The 20,102-nt window shown below is 37.2% G+C and overlaps 1 protein-coding gene across 6 annotated transcripts in view; it reads left to right on the top strand.

The window, feature by feature from the left end:
• myo3b (myosin IIIB) overlaps positions 1 to 20,102 on the top strand; it is a 124,619-nt gene that overhangs the window by 22,345 nt on the left and 82,172 nt on the right. For all 6 annotated transcript variants that reach the window (XM_088605354.1, XM_088605350.1, XM_088605352.1 and 3 more), the window contains one exon: positions 15,952 to 16,017. In XM_088605354.1, the coding sequence (XP_088461480.1) occupies positions 15,952 to 16,017 (66 nt within the window). The remainder of the gene's footprint in view (positions 1 to 15,951; positions 16,018 to 20,102) is intronic.

The raw sequence follows: 20,102 nt of genomic DNA, 5'->3' as shown, positions 1-20,102 counted from the left end.
TATTTTAAGGACAGCAACCAGTTTTGGAAATTGGCTTGGCACAGGCCCGTTAAATTAATAGATGCCCGCCTTTCCATATGTATTGCAGCAATTCTGTGAGAAGCCCGGTAAATTCACAGTGGCAAAGCACGGATGTTTTACCAAATTGTCACAACCTGCAATAAATACTGTACTAAATAAATACGCAATAAATACGCAATACATTTTTTTCTCATTTTTGCTTTGAATCCTGATTAACTACAATGTTGTTAGAATATTGTATTCGGACAAAATGTTATGTACTGTAGTTCCATCACACAAACACAGAAGCATGAAGTCGGCAAATTAGGTGTGTTTTTTTTTTTCTGGCTCTGTCTGTTAAAATCTTTTTTTTTTTAAACTGAAATGCAAAAAATGTGGTCTGGTCTGCATTACAGATCAAATCATTTCATTACCCCCAGTAAACCCATTTTACCTCCACAGAGCCCCAATGCAGAAAGGGTGTAGTAATCTTTTCTGATCAGAAAGGGCTTTATTCTGACTCTAAGATTTCCTTGATGTTCACATGAAATCCTGACTGATAGCCATTTAAAGGCTTTGATGATACAAGTGTTTGACCTTTTGTTATCTGCACAATCGCGCAATTATCGCACAGCTTTAAATTTACCCTTCTGATTGCAATTTGCATTTCTGATTAGCTCTATTCATATTGATATGAGGCTGTCGCTGGCTCCTCGTCACAATGTTATCACCATCTTGCCAAACCCAGATGAGGAACAAGCCACCGTGTCACAAAAATTATTCAAGCTACCGTAGCAGTTTATCTCAGGCCTTTTGCATTGCTGTAAAACAGGTCACAGCAATTACAGAAGCAGGGAGAGGCTGTCCTGTTCTTAACTGCTGCCTATAAATCGTGTCACAGAGACGAACACCCTCAAGTGTTACAACTGACAGGTTGTCATTAAATTACCACTGAAATGCATACTACAGTACTGTACACCATTATTAGAACATCGTTACTAAAAAAAAAATCTGTTGCGAGACACTCAGTGTATATGGTGAGAAAGTTATAGATAATATTCTGCATGTTCCTCATTCAGGTAGGATTTTTTTCCAAAAAGGCTCCGTAAGGCAGAAATGTAGAGCACAGAACACTTCAAACCAATGTCATAAATGCAACAGTACTGGCATCCCCCTGCTCTCAGCTGGCGTTTAATAATGTCTGATCAAATCATTGATATATCAAAAAATGAAATACAAATGATCTGAACAGGGGATATACCTCTGTAACAGTCTTTTAAACAACTGTATGGCTGTTTAAGTCGACTACAGTACATAAAGTTACCATGGCAATTTGCATATTTATTTTCTTTATTGTTATATTACCCTTTGTTACTCATTCCTGCTTGAGTAGTTTTGAATATTAATGATGCAATTTGTAAAGACAGAAAAATGCAACCGTCTAATGTTTTGTTTCCTAATAAAATCACAGTTTCTTCTATATCAGAATGGATTTTTGGACCTTGCCCATAAATCTTCTGAATAGGGACCTCTGCGTCTGCAGAAGGAGGATAAATCACAGTGAGAGGACACTGAACCATGAAATGATTCTGTTAACATGTCATCTGTCTAGAATATATTTCCAGATCACAAACAGAAGGAGCTAAATTATGAAGGGGCGATGGCCTGACTTAGTGGGCAATTTGGGATTTTACACTTTGAACCTGTCCCATCTGTTGCAGTCTTCTGCTGTTTCCTTAAAAGGCTGTGGTGTTCTGACTTCCAGAAATCAAATTAGAACCGAATACCAATAAACAGTAGGGCACTGGCCTAGTAGCGTGTATTTGTAAGTTTAGTAGTCGGGTGAGAAAAAGGTGATGAAATTAAAAGAACAACAAGAGAAAAATCATACCCATGCATTCATTGCAGAAATCCACAACTCACTATATTAATAATAATAATTGCATTGTGATGGACTGGTGTCCCATCCAGGGTGTATCCAGCCTTGCACCCATTGGATGCTCTGTTAGGCTCTGGCTCTCCTGCAGCCCTGTATTGGATAAAGTGGTTGGAAAATGTATGGATGGATAAATAACATTTTGTAGTAATAATAATGCCTTGCAATTATTTAGGACACTTGACCTCGAAGGATTCTAGAGTGCTTTGCAAATAGGAAGGAGCTCACACTTCATGCACCACTGGGATGCGGTAGCCATTATAGTCCTGGCAGGCCCTCTGCACAGCAGGTCAAATAGGGAAGTGAGAAATGTCCTCACTTTTTGAATTACAGAGGAACTGTACTGTAGGCCAAGCTTCTCAAACCTAGAAAGGAATTTAGCCAGGACAGTGGGATCAGCATCTCTACTGCCAGCTGTGTTAGCACTTTCTAGCCCGATCGCTCAGATCTCAGAAGCTAGGCAAGGCTGGGATTGGTCAGCAAGCGAGTGGGAGAACTCCAGGGGAAAGCAACCTGCCACCACAGGTGGTGCTGAAGGAGTAGTAGATGATGCTTTTCCTTCTGGACTCGAATTTCTAAGCTGATGATCCAGTATGGCGACAAGGGACATGAAGAGGAGCAGTGCTTTGGATCAGACATTAACTGAAAAGACCTGCGTTACTTTTGGAAAGAATGTGGTTGTCAACCCTGGTGTCCTGATCAACATCTACTGTGAGTTCATGCAATCTGGCCTTTTTTAAGTTCTCCCTTAGCTCAATTAGTGACATGGTTGCTCACTTTTGTACCTGTCTCACGTCTACGTCCGTCTCTGCCATGCCCTGTGGCTGCTGGCACATAATGGTTGTCATTTATCAAGCAGGTGGCTGTTTTTCTTCAGTGGCAGATACAGTAAGTGTGTCCCTCCTATATGTAAAGGACTTTGGGATAAAAAGCTCTAAACAGTATAGACACAATTTTCATTTCTCTTACAAACAGTGGATAATAATAATGGAGGAAATGTCACTGTTCTTTATAATTCTGCAGTTTATTATTGGTGTTTTTATTAGCCATTGTTGAAGTGAAAGCATATATTTGGGTCAAATTTCACAGTAACAAAACATATGGATCGCACTGAGGGAGTGAAATTTAACAGCAATATTTGGGCATCCCTTTATTTTATGTACAACTAAACTGAATTTGGATCCTCACCCTTTAATATCTGCAGTAGTTCGATCAGTCCTTGGTTTTATTTTTGTGGACTGAAAATCAATTAACAAAAGGATTTAATGAAAATGCATCCTAGAATTAGATCCTAGAATTTTAATGTATTCCATAAATTAATTCTGAAAGCTTCATTATCATATAACTTCAATCCATTGGTTTTAGCAACTAATTTATTTATGTTTAATAATGACATAGAAACACTTTGCAGCTTCATTTGACCATGTGTTGTACAGGGTGTTGAGTACAGCCTTTCTGGTACTGTATATTTGTGAGATCCTCAACTACAGCTAAACCATTTTCCCGAAATCCTGATTAGAACTGAAGACGCATTTGATTAGGTTTGTTCAAAAACTCGTTCCCGTTTCTCAGAATGCTGTGACCTTATCTGGATAATTGTATTCGTCCGGCCATTCTCGGTGTAAATATGAGCTGCTGTGTATCAGAAAGAAGGACAGGCAGGTGCTGGAGTCACTTGATAATGAGATTCATCAGAACTGGGCAGAAAAGCAGTGCGGGCTTGAGCTTTTGAAAGAAATAAGACAACTGTCATATTTTCTTCACCTGCTGGCACAACAGCCATAGTGCTCGGGTTTCTATTGCATCTGTAATTGTATTGGCTTTTCAGTAATTTCCTGCAATTCCATTACTGCTCTCAGAAGGAGAAGCAATCGCTGTCATGAGACGCAGGCTAAGTATTCACGACATGGGGCATTGTAGATGACATGTAAAGCTTGCTATAGATAACCGATATACAGGGCTGATTTTTTTTTTCCTCCATCTTCTCTGTGTGATGTGGAAAATCAGTGTTTTGAGATTAAGTTTTGTCAAAACGTATAGTTTTTTATAGGTTACCGCTCAGTACATAACGCTACAGTTTTGTGTTCCACTTTTTAAAGTCCTCTTTTAAGCCCGAACATTTAGAGACAACCTTGCCTAGAATAAAAGAACAGTTACGAAGGTGAAGAGGCCATTTGGCCCACCCAGTCTGTATGATGGTCATAAGCTAATTGATCTGTGGAAGTTTCTTGAAAGAAACCCGGTTATTGGCTTCATCAACATGATTTGTTTGAGCTGCCTTGAACAAAGTATTGACATGTGGACACCTGTCATTTGTGTTAAATATGTTTCATATTGTATAATAGTTTTGGAAATAATCTTGAGGAAAAAATGTTAATTTGTGTTCTGTGCTTTTACTTACAAGGAATGATCCTGTTAACCACAGAATGGCTAACAGATCCATTCAAACTAGCACACCTGATAAATAAGGGGGTCATGATCATGTCCATTCAGGTATTTACCATATGTTTCAGCAGTCTCCCATTTTAAAACTTGATGTATATATTTTGTGCATTTAAAAAAAAATAACTATGACAATTTCCAAATCTATCTTCTATTTATTAATGTATTTGCATTCTGATAAATTTATTAGAAGTTATTTTTTTATCAAATTTCTTAATTTGCTCATAATTAGCTGGCATTCTAAACACTGTGTTGACGTTTTCAGAATGACTTTTATCATTGCTGCTCTGTTAATTAAAACAAAAACTTTGTAGTTCGTTTTGGGACCAGAGTTTGTGATTCAGCACTGATTCTTGGGTTAGTGCAATATCAGAGCCCTGTTTTGCTTTTGTGGATATCGCTAACGTTGTGTATTATTGCGATGTAAAAATGAACTGGGAGACGTGTCTTTGATGTACAGTTCGGCGGTCTGGGGTAGGTGGCGCAGGGAGATTCTGCACACAGGTTTAGCCAGTGTGGATAATTTTTGTCCCCAGGGGAGACTTTTCTGCTCCTCCAACTGAGCAGTTGAATCACTAGACTGATGCCTATAAGAACTCCAGGGGGAGGAAGGCCATTGAGATGTGGAGACAATCCACATGAGGCTGAGCACTAACAATCACACCTCCTCCTGTGTGATTCCAGCTAGATTTAGTAACTCTTCATGGAAGTGTCTCTTCACACAGGGGCCGTATTAATAGACCTGTGGATTTTATCGTCCGTTATAGGATTGCACCATCCAGGAGCTAAACAGATCTACAGTATATGAAAAATAATACTTTGCACTATTTACCTATTTACCTTTCACCAATTACAGTCCACAATAAGAACAACAAATGTGGTCATTGTGAACACTGTGCTTTGCTTAAAAACAAATTATGTACTGCTGTGATTTTCTTTCATTTTGTCCCATATTTTGTATTGACTTTATGGTCTTTATTACCTGTATTGGGATGAGCACTGGAACAAATAACGGAAATAACAAAATAACAACCTCTTTTATTTGTTGAAAATAATTTCTCCAGTTTCTGCAATTTCGTTATCTCATTCACAGTTATGCGATGACTGCGCATTTCTTTATTTTTAGCATCTCCTGAAAGAGGTTTCTCTCTTTTCTGTGAATGTGATCCTCCTCTTTGTTAATCCAGCAGATGCAAGTGCCTGCAGGTTTGGAGATAAACCCCCAGTGTATTCATGTGGTTCACTGTGAGTTATGTGACAACAGTACAGCGTGCAGGACAACTGATATTCATTTGCTAACATAACAATGTACTGTAATTCGCCCAGATGGCTCACATTTCACTCTTTGGAACAAAAGAAGATGCCTATATTAGTTATGTTTGTTTCTTATTCTTGTCAGTCTACCTGCATTAATTATTCTTTTCTCTGCAATTAGTTAATAAGAGTGATAGTAACAGGAACGCAAGATGAGTTGAGGTGAAGCCTATAAACATGTCAAGGCAAGTTATTGATCTGATCTACAGAACAAGACACAGTTTTAGGCCGCTAACTCACTCCTTGGCTTTCAAATGTTGAGTCAAATCTCTTCGTGAATTGCCATGAGGTTCCATCTCTTCTCTGCAATTATATAAATTAGTATCTGCTGTACTGAAATTGACTCATAACATTGTCATCAAATTATAGACCACCTCTCGTAATAATGAAATAGCTGGAGTGTTCTAATAGGAAGACAAACATTAGGTTTTCCTGTTTGACTGTGCTGCTGTGTACCCTTTAATGAAAATGTGCTCTGATTACAGTACTTCCAAGAAAATGTTAGAGAACTCCTTTACCAAAAATAATTAGATAAGGTAGCCCTAAAATGTTACAAGACACTTTAATGGGGGTAGCTCCTGATGGGCTGTTGTTTAATTAGGTCTCTTTAGTATTTTGTGGTATTTTTTTAGGATTCTCGTGTTACAGAAAATAATGGAAGTGCTTTCAATTCCAGCAGTATTATTTCTCATGACCCTTATATTCAAGTACAGTTGATTTGATCAGAAAAGCCTCTTATATGCCTAGAAATCTTGAGGTATAAAGCACAGTGCACAGTGCTATAATTACAGGTTTTGTCAAATAAAATAATCAAGGATTCTCAATTCTCTCCAATAAAATAGTAGAACACAAGAAAGGAAATCAATGCACATGTGACATCTCAAACTTTACCTTATTTGTCCTTCCACTTATTTTCACACTTCAAGGCTACACTTCAAGGCACATCAATGATAGATACATACCTTCTATAATAATAATAATATGATATTATTATTATTATTCCTTATACTTGCTGTTGCAGCTCTTTTCTGGAAACTCCACTAATGGTACTTAGGGACTCCCATCCACCACCACCAATGTGCAGCCCCAGCTGGATGAGGCAATGGCAGCCACTGTGCGCTAGTCCACTCGCCACATACCAGCTATCAGCAGGGAGGGGAACAGAGTGATGACACCAGTTGAGAGTTGGGGATTATTGGGAGGCCATGATTGGTAAAGGCTAATGGGAAATTTGGCCAGGATGCCAAGGCAATTACTCTTTTTTTCCTGAGAGTCAGGACCTCGGTTTTACATCTCATCCCAAGGATGGTACATTTTTATAGTATAGTGTTCCTGTCACTATACTGGGGCATTAAGACCGAAACAAACAGCAGGGTGAGCGCCTCTTTCTGGCCTACTAACACCACTTCCAGCAGCAACCTTAGCTTTCCCAGGAAGTCTCCCATCCAGGTACTGACCAGGCTCACACCTGCTTAGCTTCAGTGGGTTGCCAGTGATGAGTTGCAGGGTGATGTGGCCGTTGACATTAACGGTAGGTGTAACTCTGTCTCACTGTCATGTACCAAACCAAATTAGTTCTTGACAATTCAAATTTAGCTAACTTCAGAAGTCCTCAGCCAATTTTATCCCATTACCAGTGCAATCCGTATTGCAAATCAATAATTAAATAGCCCAGATTTGCACCAGCTCTGGTCTATAGAGCTCAGCTTGCACTCTACAAAATGCTTGTACTGGTTGAGAAAATTGGGAGCCATGCTACAGATGTTTATATTCGGAACGTTAGAATGGACCTATCGGAAATACAAACAAAATATGATCCTGGCCAAGCTCACTCTTTAAAAGAAACATTTTCACGGAAGTGAAAGACCCGGATTTCCTGTTAACTTTAAAGCCTCCTTAACTTACTGTAGTAGGGATTCCCAGTGCAAAAGTGCACGGGACAGTAAAAGTTGGTGGACTTAAGTATGAGTAAGCCGAATAAGGAAAGAATGTAACCCATGGGGCTTACTGGGCAGCACAGTTTGCAGTGTTGTCTTTGAGAACTCTATTACCTTAACTAATTTCACCTGCTGTGAAATGTTCAATGTTAATAAAATATCGCATGTTTCAACTGCGATGCACTGGCGTCCTGTCCAGGGTGTGCCCTGCCTTGTACCTGTTGCTTGCTGGGATAGGCTCCGGCTCTCCTGCGACCCTGTATTGCATAAAGTGGTTAGAAAAGGGATGAATGGTACATGTTGTAAATGTGATTCGTTTTAAGGCATTCCAAGGAGAATCTCTTCTGTTAGTTATTACATGTACCTTTTGCCAGATTATGGTCTTACAAACAGACTGTATCTTCTGGATTTCCTGCCATATATTAAAAACAAGCGAAAACACTTCCCACTTTGTGCTTTATCATTTTTTTTTAACAGAGGTAAAATGCATTTAACAGTACAGAATCTTACCAGAAAACACATTTTTCCGTTTGTGTCAGCTAATTTGATAAGATTTAAAGGAAGGCATAATAGCCGTAAGTGACCTCATGCTCTTGTTTTTTTTTTAAGGGAGATTAACATTTAAAAATAGATGCGTGCCACTATCCAGACGGGCCACCTGCAGCTGTGTAATTCTTTAGGAAAATGCTGTTTGGCTTATCCCAGTGGGGAGCGGCCTAATGAAATCGGCCTACACCCCCACACTAATTCAACAAGTCAGGCAGGGTGAGCTGAGGTAACACATTTCTTTGGCATTTTTATAATAATCCCCGATACCTATTACCGAAGACTTTCACACTATTTTGGAGTGTAATCTTAGCGGGAGTCAGTTTTTTTTTTTTTAATAACTTGCAACTGTGAGAATGACCTCTAACAGGCTAATTAAAATGGGGAAACGGCAAGCTGTTCAGGGGAATACCGCACCTAAGATGGAATCTGACAAAATGAAGCTTTCTGTATGGCTTCGGTGCTTACTGTACTAGAAAGTATTCTTTATAATAAAAGGCTGAATATACATGTGCCTTGGGTTTTATCTCACTGTAATTATGTATGACTCACTCAAGACTGTCTGATGGCGTTTCTTTTTTGGCAGAGAAGTCAAACTGTATCAATCTGTTTCTTAAAGTTAAACATGCGATCAGCTCAACCTTTTAACTTAAGGAACAAAAGAAGTTTGATTTCAAAATCACATTCGCTACCAGTATGTCGCCAAACGTTCAGTAACAACATTTATCACTTGAAGTGCACTTTGGTCGACAAGCACAGCATTGATTAAGGCTTTAGTGTTTTGTACTGGGACTAAATGTACGCACATAAATAGTAACAGGCATTTTGGCATCTTGGCGAGCTTTGAACCCCTAAAATCACATTCCATCCCAACTGGTTTTGTCATTTTTTATCTGTGAGGCACAAAAATGCGGCACTGCCTCTACCGTACACACATGTAGTGGCAATGATTGCTGAGGCTGAGGGTAACCAAGCATACAAAAGGGTAAAGTTGTAAAAACGTTGACTGTAGAATTAATTACTGAAACTGGAAGGCACTCGCAGAGAATTAATGTGGAGGAGTTTTAATTTCTGAAGCTGACACAGAAGGTGATGTATTTGCCAAACTCTTAAAGTTCTGTGGAAAGCCAATAAGGTAAAAGGGTGTAAATAAGCTGTGAAGGTTGAAGATAATTGGTGGTAGTCCAAGGCTGTGTTTATTCACCTAGATCGAAAGGTATTACCAATATATAACTCTGCTTGTATCTGTCTGAGCAGACCTGGTAACTGAAATAAATGACAGAAATAAATGATGCCTTGTCAAATGTAGCAAAGGCTAATGAAAGCATACAGCAGGCAAACAGAGCCCAAACCAGTGGTCTGTTAAGTTGCAATATTCTAGCAAAAAGTCACAGATAATAAAAATGCTGCAGAGCTGACAGTTGAATTTTGGTTTAGGTTCACTGTGAACTCTCAGATTTCTCAACGTCATTAGTGGTTTAGTCAGAAAGTTTCATATTTCTAAAATATATCAAATCTAATATACAGTATAGTAAATGCATCTTCTGGGCTTTTAGGGAAGTTCTATCGGTACTTAAGTTTTGATTTAAAAAGCCATTTGCCGATGATTTATAAATGTGCAGTTATTTAGGTTACGATTTTGGTTGACATTCTATAATATTAGATGTGTTTATGAGAAAATAGTCAGTGCTATCGTATATTCTTAAGCGATGATCTTGTAGTTCAGAGAAAGTATATATTTCTCTCTGTGAACTATAGCAGTTGTATGCCTGTTGAACCAAAAAACCAGAGGATCCATAAAAGGGAAAGGTTTCTAAGAATAATGGACAACAGTGTTGCGGTTTTAATGCCTTGTTGAAAATGTCTTTGAATTTTTTAAATGGTGCCATCCCTGTAACAGTAAAGAGTTTGAGCATATGGTTTCGTTTTTCTTATCATTCTTCATGTCTGTGATGGATGCCATGGTATTTAGAGCTATCATGTTAGACCTTTGAAGATAAACTTATTCAGTTCAATGGATACAATTTGTAAAATTATAACTCGGAACACAGCAACTTTGGGGGGAAAAAAACATCCTTTTGATTGCTCCATTGTACTTTTTACTTAATTATAACTTGTAACAAGACAGCAGTGACACACCATGTTCTTCTTGCACTCTTCTTACATTCAAACCTGTAATCAGGTCTAAAGTATCGCTTAATCACGTCTGTGGACATCTTTGACTTTTCTGCCCCTTTTATTTTACTGAGATTTTAAAACTCTTTCGTAACGCAAGCATACATATTCAGATATTTAATCAAATTACACTGCAAAAATCCTAACGTACTTTTGATCTTGGAGATGCTCTGCTTTAACCCCTTTAGTTTTAAGTGTTTGCTTGAAGCAGGGTTACCTTTAAGTGTTCCTACAGCTACCTAGCAGCACACTTTTGATGCATTTTTGCCCTACAGCCACGGATGCAGTCTATTTTGTGAAATATGATATTATGAAGTTATGAAGGTTGTAAGCATTTCATTGGACCTGTGCGTTTGACAAATAAACTGAACTGATGTTTTAAGCTTGAAACAAATTGCTCTTTGAGAAAAAAAGAGAATACCACTGACGCATAAATGCAACCATCTGAAACTATATTAAAAGCAACACGTTTTCAGCTGTACTTAAAGATTTGCGAAACCCTTATCCAATGTCCATGGGCGATTAAATGAAGCAGATGGCATATTCCTTAAGCACGATACTCTTATCTACACTCACACCCTTGTGATATTCAGGGTCACTTTGTAGTCACTTTGTCACTTCTAGCAATCCTGATCATGACCGTCAATCACTTCATCATCTTTTTGCTTTAGGTCATTAACAATTTTAGGGTCTTTAGAGAAATGTCATAGGCCCTCTTTTTATGATGTCTTCCTTTAGTGCGGTGCCAGGGCATTAAGTAAAGTAAATGCCATCAGGCCATGTGAGGTGATTTTACATGTATTGTGTCTTGACTCTACACACTTATGAATTCACCATGTACCATTCAATGGTACATTGATGTGGTTTTTTTGCAGTTTCCTGGAATTTTTACTATGAACATGGGTTTAGCACAGTTATTTTCTGTGGGTTTTTTTTATGCTTGAGCTTAACTAATGTGCTTTACTGCTTTATTCTGGCATATCGCCATACAGTGTTATAAGGGCAATGTGAAATAACACTGTGCCAGTCCAGCCTTGGTTTCATGACAATGAAAGCTTTTTAGAAAACGCTGATTCCTTGGAATAGATTTGAAAAGGACTTCATCTCAGTTTGTCTGTATCATTTCCAGATGCTTCACATCTGCTACATGTGTGTAACATGCTGTGTATAGGACTACGTCTGATCTTATCTGATTTTTCGACAAATGGTGCCATTTTATTTTCACAAGATGTCATTCTAGAAATGTAATTACAGAAGGTTTTTACAGAAGTTAATTGTCTGTTTTTAAGCCATATTGTACTGGAAGAGTTCTGATATACTGTAGCAATGTTGTTGAATGCTGTTTTGTGTGATGGTTGTGTATTGTTGTTGTAGTGTATTATTGTCATATGTTACTGTATGTTTATGAGCTTTTAATGTGCAAAGCAAATTTCCTCAGGGACAATAAAGGCTAATTCAAGGTACGCTGTATACAGTTGTGAGCATGTTTATTAGAACACTCCTTTACCCCTATTGTGCACTGGAAATCAAGTCGCTGGAAACTAATTAGTATCGTTAATTAATTTTAATATGGCACACATGCAGTTGATTTAAAGAAGCAAAGGAAAAGGAACATATTCCCACTATTGATAAAATACGTTTAGACTGTTCAGTAGTAGGATCCTCACACAGAAAATTACAAATTAATATTTTACGTTTAATCTGAAATTTATTTTGGTACATTGTGGCTTTCCATCTAGAAATAAGATGACTAGTCAGGTTTATAATTCCAATTAATTACCTGACAAAGCCACTTCCATGAAACACGGAACTGTATTTTTATTTTTGAATGTTATTTTTATGTAAGAATGTAAGATAAACATTTAATTTCTCAAATAGCTATACTAGTTTTTTGTCTGTGCAAAGCTAAATACATGAGCTTTGAGGTGCTCTAATATTGTGAAGATTACTGTGTACTACAGTGAGGAAAGTGTAGAGTGAAAGAACCATTATATATACAGTGTTATATATGTCACCTGTGTGCAGCAAACCAATAAATCCTTCCATATAACTTTACATATAGCAGGTAATGGGAAAGATAACAGTTCTTTGAACCCAGCCATGTGTAATTGGCGATGATAGAACAGTAGGGGCCTTTCTTGTGATAGATGAGCTGAATTTATATCAGGTGGTGCAAGAAATAACATTGTTTTCATAATGTTGCTTTAAAAGCCGCTGTTCATTTGACCTTTAGAACTGAGCACAGTGAAGATGAACACAGCTGAAGCTTCAAGGTCCAGTTAGTTTTTGCTGAAGAAATTGGAACATGTTTAAGGAACACAGGTTTTTAGGATCATGTTATGTGAATAGATTTAGGGAGGTAAAGGTCAGTTTAACAGTCTGTTTAATTCTCATTGGTATTCATAGTTAGGTGTGATATCATACACATCACCCCCACTTGTGTTAATTCCAGAGTAAAAAGCATACAGCTTACAATTTCTTGTCCACAAATATTGTAGTGCTTATACATGCCAGCATTCATCATATTTTTAATAATAAAAACAAAAGAATTTGTAGTTCATAAATAATTTCATACAATTCTGTCTCAAAAATCTTTAACTTGCGATGTAATTATTGCTAACATTCGGTTGAGATTTTGACATGAAATGTAAATGTACCCATGGCAATGTCATCTGCTGCCATTCATCATTAGTATCAATAGCAGTATCGTAGACTCAGGTGGTGGAGCGTGTGGCGTAGCTTTTCATATCACACGAACGGGGCCTTGTGGCAGGCAGACGCAGGCACGAGGCTTTCATATCAGCCTCTCCCACTGAAGCCCCAGCCTCTATCCAGCATGACACTGATTTGACAGTGGGGAAAGGAGGAAGGGTAGATTAAAATAAGCCAATTGTGTTTACATTAAGAAGTGTAGGTCAATTAAGTCTGAAATGCAGGAGGAATTAAAAAAATGCTTAAATTTGCCAAATGCAATGAAGGCATTTGACAGTACTATCACTGCTATGGTGGCGTATTGACTTTACAACATATAAGCAGTACTGCTGTATAACATCAAGGCAGAAGGATCGCTGCAGGCTCATGTTACATTTTGCATGGAACAAGTCAGAATTTATTTAGCTTTGATCAGCACTTCAGAAAAGGCTGTCTGTCTGAATCCCTCTCAAAGACCTGAGTGGCTTTGTGAAGCAAAGAAAGACAGATTGCTTCACAAAGAATCAAACTGTACTTAATAGGGTCTTACTTGCATACCATATTTTTGGGGAATCTTACACACATGAAAAGATATGGTTCTGTCTGCTACGTTGAGCCCTCTGTAGGTCATGTTGATCCTGCATTTGCATGTTTGTAGTTGTCTGTCCTGCAGTCCTCCATTACAGCGATTTTAAACGCATTTTATCACACTGCTAAATCTGTCACATCAAAGAATGAATAGAGTGACACAGTGCTCACAAAATGTAACAAATATCGTTATATTTCTTTCTATAGAAATGATTATACTTTTACTATAAGTTGTAATTCTGTTCTTCATAGAAACTCCATTCTGTTGAGCAGTAGGGTTTGTCATATCTGGTTCATAGTTCATCTAGGTTTTTTTAAGTAGTTTTTTTTTTTAGATTACCAGGATCTTAAAGTATGGTAATGGTGTTTAATGTGTCCAATTAGAGTACCAAATGTTTTCACTCCTGCTATTTGTGCTTCATTTAAGATGTTTTGAAATTTGTAACAAAACTAGGACTAAAATCCAAACAGAAAAACAAACAGCCAGACAATGAATTATAACACAAGCTCACTTGTGCCTTTTTATCATTTCCGTGATGTAAGTAATCACAAAACGAATGGATGTATTAAATAATCAGGGCTAAGTACGAAGCTCAGTCTTTTAAAAATATCAAGAAAGGCACCCAAAAACTTATGGAATCACTCCAGAGTGCCTGTCTTATGAAAACAAATCTTCTTTATTGTAATTGAGAAGATAATCCTGGAACAGGGTATAATGACCCCTGCCATTTTCTATTGGAAAATTCTAGATATATCCATATTGGTCAAAGATGGTGTTAATCACCTTGCACAGGTGATTTGCTGAATTTAGTATGGTTAAATTGCATGTATTTTATAATGTCCAGATAAAATATGTCTAGCCCTTGATGTGTCCTAGTTCCATTTGCTATTGACTGAACCTTTTTTTGTCTGTTTCTTTGGAACTTTCCTTTCTTTTGAGATGCTAGTCTTATTATAGATTGCCCTTATAAATGCTGCTGACAGGGGGATTGCTTGCACACATAATTTTTGTCTTCTTTTGGCAGCTGCTTTCTGCCAGACAGTTTGGGGCTGTTATCATTTGTCACTTACTGTATGTAAGCAGTGTCCCTGGCTTCTCTTGGTATTTCTGTTTTGTACAGTCCACCGTGCCATTTTCCTGACTATATTGTTTTAATATGGGCTTTCTACTGTATATTATATCAAAAGTATGCTATAGTACATACACTGGGATTGTCCCTTCAGTAGCAGCTTTAACCCCACACTCAACTGCATCTAACAGTTAAAACTGAAAAGCTTTTTAAACAAAGAATGATTTATAAATGCTCTGGTCATGTGTTTATGAATCTTGCGTCCAATTACTCTGCTTATAAACAAGAAGACACTTTCTGAAGGAGCTATATTTACTCAGCAAATGATGCCTGAAATTTATTTTAGTATCTCAAATGATCTTAGGCATTACTAAGATCTTAGCAGTCCCAATCTCTAAGAGCACTAGTCGAATGAAGCCACAGATTGGTGTGTAATAGGAGTATTGGGTTTGTGATGAATCATTATCGATCAACTTTATGTTTTCAGTCTGTTTCAAGTCATTACAAGGAGACTTCTCTCTAATATTTGCCCCTCTCTTCTAAAATCATCCTTTCCTAATGACCTTTCTATGGGACAGAGAACTATGCAAAGCTGATAAGGATGCAGTTTTCTGTTAGATCTCTAGAAATTAAGCACACCAGCTAGACCAATTTTAAACTTGCACATACAATGTATACAACACCTTACCAGAGGCTGCAGGTGAAGATTCCTCACAACTTTTTGTCTCAGTTGTCATCAGGGTATATCTGTAAGCACATCTGGGTCTGTGTAGCGATTATGTTTTTCAGATGTTCCTGTGGTGCTTCTGAGCACTCAATTGCTTCTCATTGACAGTTCCCAAGTAATCAATAACCGTCTGGAATTATGTCTTTCATCCACAGGTCTGAATGCAGCAAAAAAAAAAGATCCCGTGAAGACTGAGAGGCGGTTACACTTTGCTTGGTTGCATGTGGTAGTGGAAAGTGTCCTAATGGAAAGACATACAGCTAAATGGCAGTACATTTTGTCAGCTTGGTCAGATCCTTTTTCTCATTTCAATCTATTAATTCCCTTTCTCCTCTCTTTAGTCTCTCTTCAGAGCTTCCATTTTTAGACATTTTATTGTGTTTTCTTTTCAGTTTACCCAGTCAGTCAAAAATAAATGTTATGGCAAAGACCAGTGTGGACAAAAGAAGTATTGTTTTAGCCCATTTTTAAATGCTGTAATATAATTGTTGTTGTTTTTTGTTTTGTTTTTTTGGGTGTTTCAAGGAATCCACCTCCCACCTTACGGTGTCCAGATCAGTGGAGCCGTGCTTACAGTCACTTTATCTCCCAGTGAGTATGTCAGGTCTGACTAAAGTTTTCCTGAGAAGACTGAAGTGGTGTGATCTCAAGAGACTGTACTGCTAAGCTCATAGGTCCTCTGAGACTTGATATTAAACTCTCAAGAAAATTCTACAGGGAGCACTTATTTCAACAGCGTCATTAAGGACAAAATTGTTGTGGTAATTAGAATATGACATGCTGTAGATTATTGTGGGTTTAATCAATTAGCATAGAATAATTTTATATTCACCTATAAATCATTAATGGGATATTTAGTTGAAACATTGTTGATTGTCTTCATGCATTAAATTGCTGCCTACGTGATTTGTCGGGTTGTAGAAACTAAAAACAACTTCAGACTAAAAACATCTTGTAATGTGATTTTAGAATACAAGGCATTCTCTTGTGTCTTGGACGCAAGTATGCTCTTGGCATAAAGTGGGTTGACCTTTGAAATTGTTTTTTCGTAAAGTGCCGAAAAGTTTAGAATCCCATTTATAAGAAAAAAGGTTCTGTACAAAATAAACCCCTGCCTTCAGCCTCTTGTCATCCTGTTCAATATGAGTCCTGTCAAACCTAGTTAACTTCAAGATTACATTAACAGCTGACCTTGTAGTGGCGCTTTGAAGGATGCCATATCTCCAGTCATCACAGTTTTGGAAACATGCTCCTTTTCTATAAGTATTTCCAAAATTATTGTTCTGCTCCAGTGGGAAAACTTTATTTTAATTTGATGATGTCTATACCCAAAACATCAAACGTCACCAAGGCACAGGCAGAAAGTTTCCAAAACTGAAACATCCAGAAATGTAATTGATTTATATGATATTTACGTACATACTGTACCTAGCAGAAAGATATTCCTCTTTCTCGAAGTTTCCCTCTTCTCCATTGAATGTAGGTCAGAATGTTTTTTTATTTTTTTATTTCTGTGCATCCCATCTAACTGGAATCAAAGTGCAGTGAAAGTAAAACGAAAATGAAATAGACCACAGCAAAACTTCCACACCCATGGTAAAAGTATGTAAACCCCGTGATGAATGTACAAAGTAATCTTTCATTGGGGAAACATGACTGAACACAAGATAGAAGCTCCTATCAGATGATGTTTTTGCAATTATCACTCAGTTCAGAGCTACAGGTTTCAACCCCCCCTCCCTCCAGATGATTCAGTTGCACCTTGTTCAAACTGTAATATGTAACACGGTTTTAAAGGGGAACTGCAATGCTATTTTATACAGTCTATATCAGGGTTAGAAAGAATCAGTACTAATCAGTACTTTATTATCAATCTCTATATAAAAATATAATTTAATTACTAGCAGAAAACAAGTTTATTCTAGTAGAAAGCTCTCCATTCGTTTTTCCCTCAGCCTCATTAGCTTCGTGTTCTTCAATGTTGAGACTTAGAACCAATAATCTTTACTTACAATACTTTATGCACACAATTCATTACATATATCTCTGCTCATGAAACAGCCCAAGCTGAAACTGTAAAAGTTGTCAAATAAATGTATTATCCACTGATGCTGATTGATTAGTATTTAGATTGTACGTTAACTTGCTGTTCGACTATTCACGCTTCCCAGTAAAAGGCATTGTAAAATATTTCTTTAGTATTGATCGGTACTTTATACTTCTTCATTATTTCTTTAACTACTTTATACTATCTTGATTATATTTCAGAAAAGGAATTTATCATTGCTTAAGAAGTTTGTGCTTTGGTTTAAAACAAGGCTTCAAGCTATCTGCAAATCTCAGAGCACTGACCCAGTATCTGGTTGTGTGTTTCCACTGCGTTCATAAAAGAGCTGCCAATTTTACTAAACAGTCCCTGAGCAGCAGTAGCCTTCACTTCTGTTCTCTTAGCAGAAACATATGGTATGGCCAGTGTTGGGGAAAGTTAGTATGAAAAAGTAATCCATTGCAATTAGAAATTTCTTTTGTAAGTAATTACTTCTTTTAGGTATTAAGAGGTAGGGTGAAATTGCTTTAAGAGGTAACGTAATACTTTACATAACATACACACACTGCATAGATCATATAGACCTATAATGTAGTGTAATATTTATAATAAATATGGGGCGATGCAGTGGCTCTGTGGTTAAGGATCTGCGCCTGTTGCTGGTTCAAATCCCACGGCCGGCAGAGGAATCCTAGTCCATTGGGCTCCTGAGCAAGGCCCTTAACCCCAGCTGCTCCAGGGGCACTCCTTATGGAGAGCAAGCTGGGGTGTGCGAAAAGATGAATTGCTAATGGAAGAAATTGTATATGGCTAATAAAGTGATCTTATCTTATTTTATCTTATGAATATTCCCTTTGTTATCATTTAAAGTATAAGACTAACCTCAGTCACTATTTAATGTAAAATAAATTACAATAATTGAAAGCTTCAGAAATACGTTTTAAATACTTTTATATAAGAAAATCCAGCTACATGGCTCCTTTTTGCTGAAGTGTTTTTATGATATAGAAGAGTTCAAGCTTTTTTGAATGTTTTGCTGCATAAAATACAGTATTTAGGCCACTCTGCAGATCAGTACATTTTTTAGAAACAAATTATTGCTTCATTGAAAGTCAAACATAGTCATGAGCTGAACAGTCCACAGAGCAGCATACATAATTTGAATATATTGACTCATACAAGCGTGAAAAATATATATGGATTCAGCTAATTATATACCAGCTTCACTGTAAATAATCATTCACAGAGTGGACTGAATAATTTCAGCTGTTTCATTTTTTGTCAGGTAGAGAAGGATTGATTGCATTGTATGAAAGAAACTTTTGATGTTCTTAGTATTTTTTTAAATGCTCTTTATCTTCGCGTTTTTTAGAAATATTTTGGAAACGTTTGTTGCCTAGTCCATTTAGGGCACCAGACAGATTTTTTTTTGTTATTGATCTCTAATGTGGTCTGTTAAAGACTAAGAAAGGTGTTAGGTGAATCAGGTTAGGTGACTATATCTAAAAAAAAATCAGTGTTGTTTTAAAATTTGAGTAGTCTAAGCTGTATTTTGAAGTAGTTCAGGTGGGTAGGTGCATCAGCTTGCATAGGCTGCAAAGGAACAAGTAATAGGTTTATTCCATGCTGAAAAGAGAAGAAAGAAAACACAACGTTTCGGCCATGGAGCGTTCTTCATGGAGCTTTCTTCACCTGAAGAAGACTCCACGGCCAAAACGTGTTTTCTTTCTTCTCTTTTCAGCGTTGAATAAACCTATTACTTGTTCCTAAGCTGTATTTTTGCATTTTGCTTCTTTTTATTCCATAGAAGGAAATGCATTGTTCCAGGTTGACAAATGTTGACTTTGTTAAGAATTTGTAGCAGGAGATCAGCGGATTTATTGTGTTTTTATCACCATCTCACTATATATTCTGTTCTCTAATTTGTGTAAATCTGTCTGAACTCTGAAGACAGACATTATTTAGCTTTGAATCATCAGTTGTACCTAAGAGGTCAGAAAAGAAATCAGTCCTGAATCAATTGATTGATAGTGTGACTAGCAGAGCTGTAAGGCTTAAGCCAAATAAATGTAGTTAATATCTTTGGCAGAATGTACTTTGTAAGTAACTGGATGAGAATATAAATGAGAAATATTCATTTTCTGCAAAAATATTTGTGGATAAGGTTTTTTTCTTTTCCTCCTTCTGCTTAAAGTATTGTGCAGTTTTTGGCAAAGTGCAGCATGAAAGGAAACTGAGTATTATTTCATTATTTATAATGAAAACATCAGACTTTACAGCTGTGAACCTTCAGCCATTAGAGATAATTGGCTCATTTATTTCTGTTAGTCGTGCATTTGTCAGTGCACAGAGCCTGTCCGCGTTGTTGTGATAAATTAAAAACAATAGCTGAATGAAATCCATAATGTCTATTATCCATATGCTGGGCCTTATTTTGATATGTCTGTCATTTCTTTTATTTTGCTTTGAGTAGCTGCATGCATTACAGTTTTCATATCAACTTCACTGCTTATGGTGGTAGACCATAAGGTGAATTATGCATAGTTTATTTAAAATACTGCAGCTTTGCCTTATTTTGCATGACAAACCCATCTGTATAAAATCAATAACACAACACCTCATGCTGCAA

This window comes from Lepisosteus platostomus, chromosome 14 (assembly GCF_059453375.1).
Source record: "Lepisosteus platostomus isolate fLepPlt1 chromosome 14, fLepPlt1.hap1, whole genome shotgun sequence".
Classification (NCBI taxonomy): Eukaryota; Metazoa; Chordata; class Actinopteri; order Semionotiformes; family Lepisosteidae; genus Lepisosteus; species Lepisosteus platostomus.
Note: the sequence above shows the minus strand (reverse complement) of the source record. Positions and strands in the feature narration are given on the sequence as shown.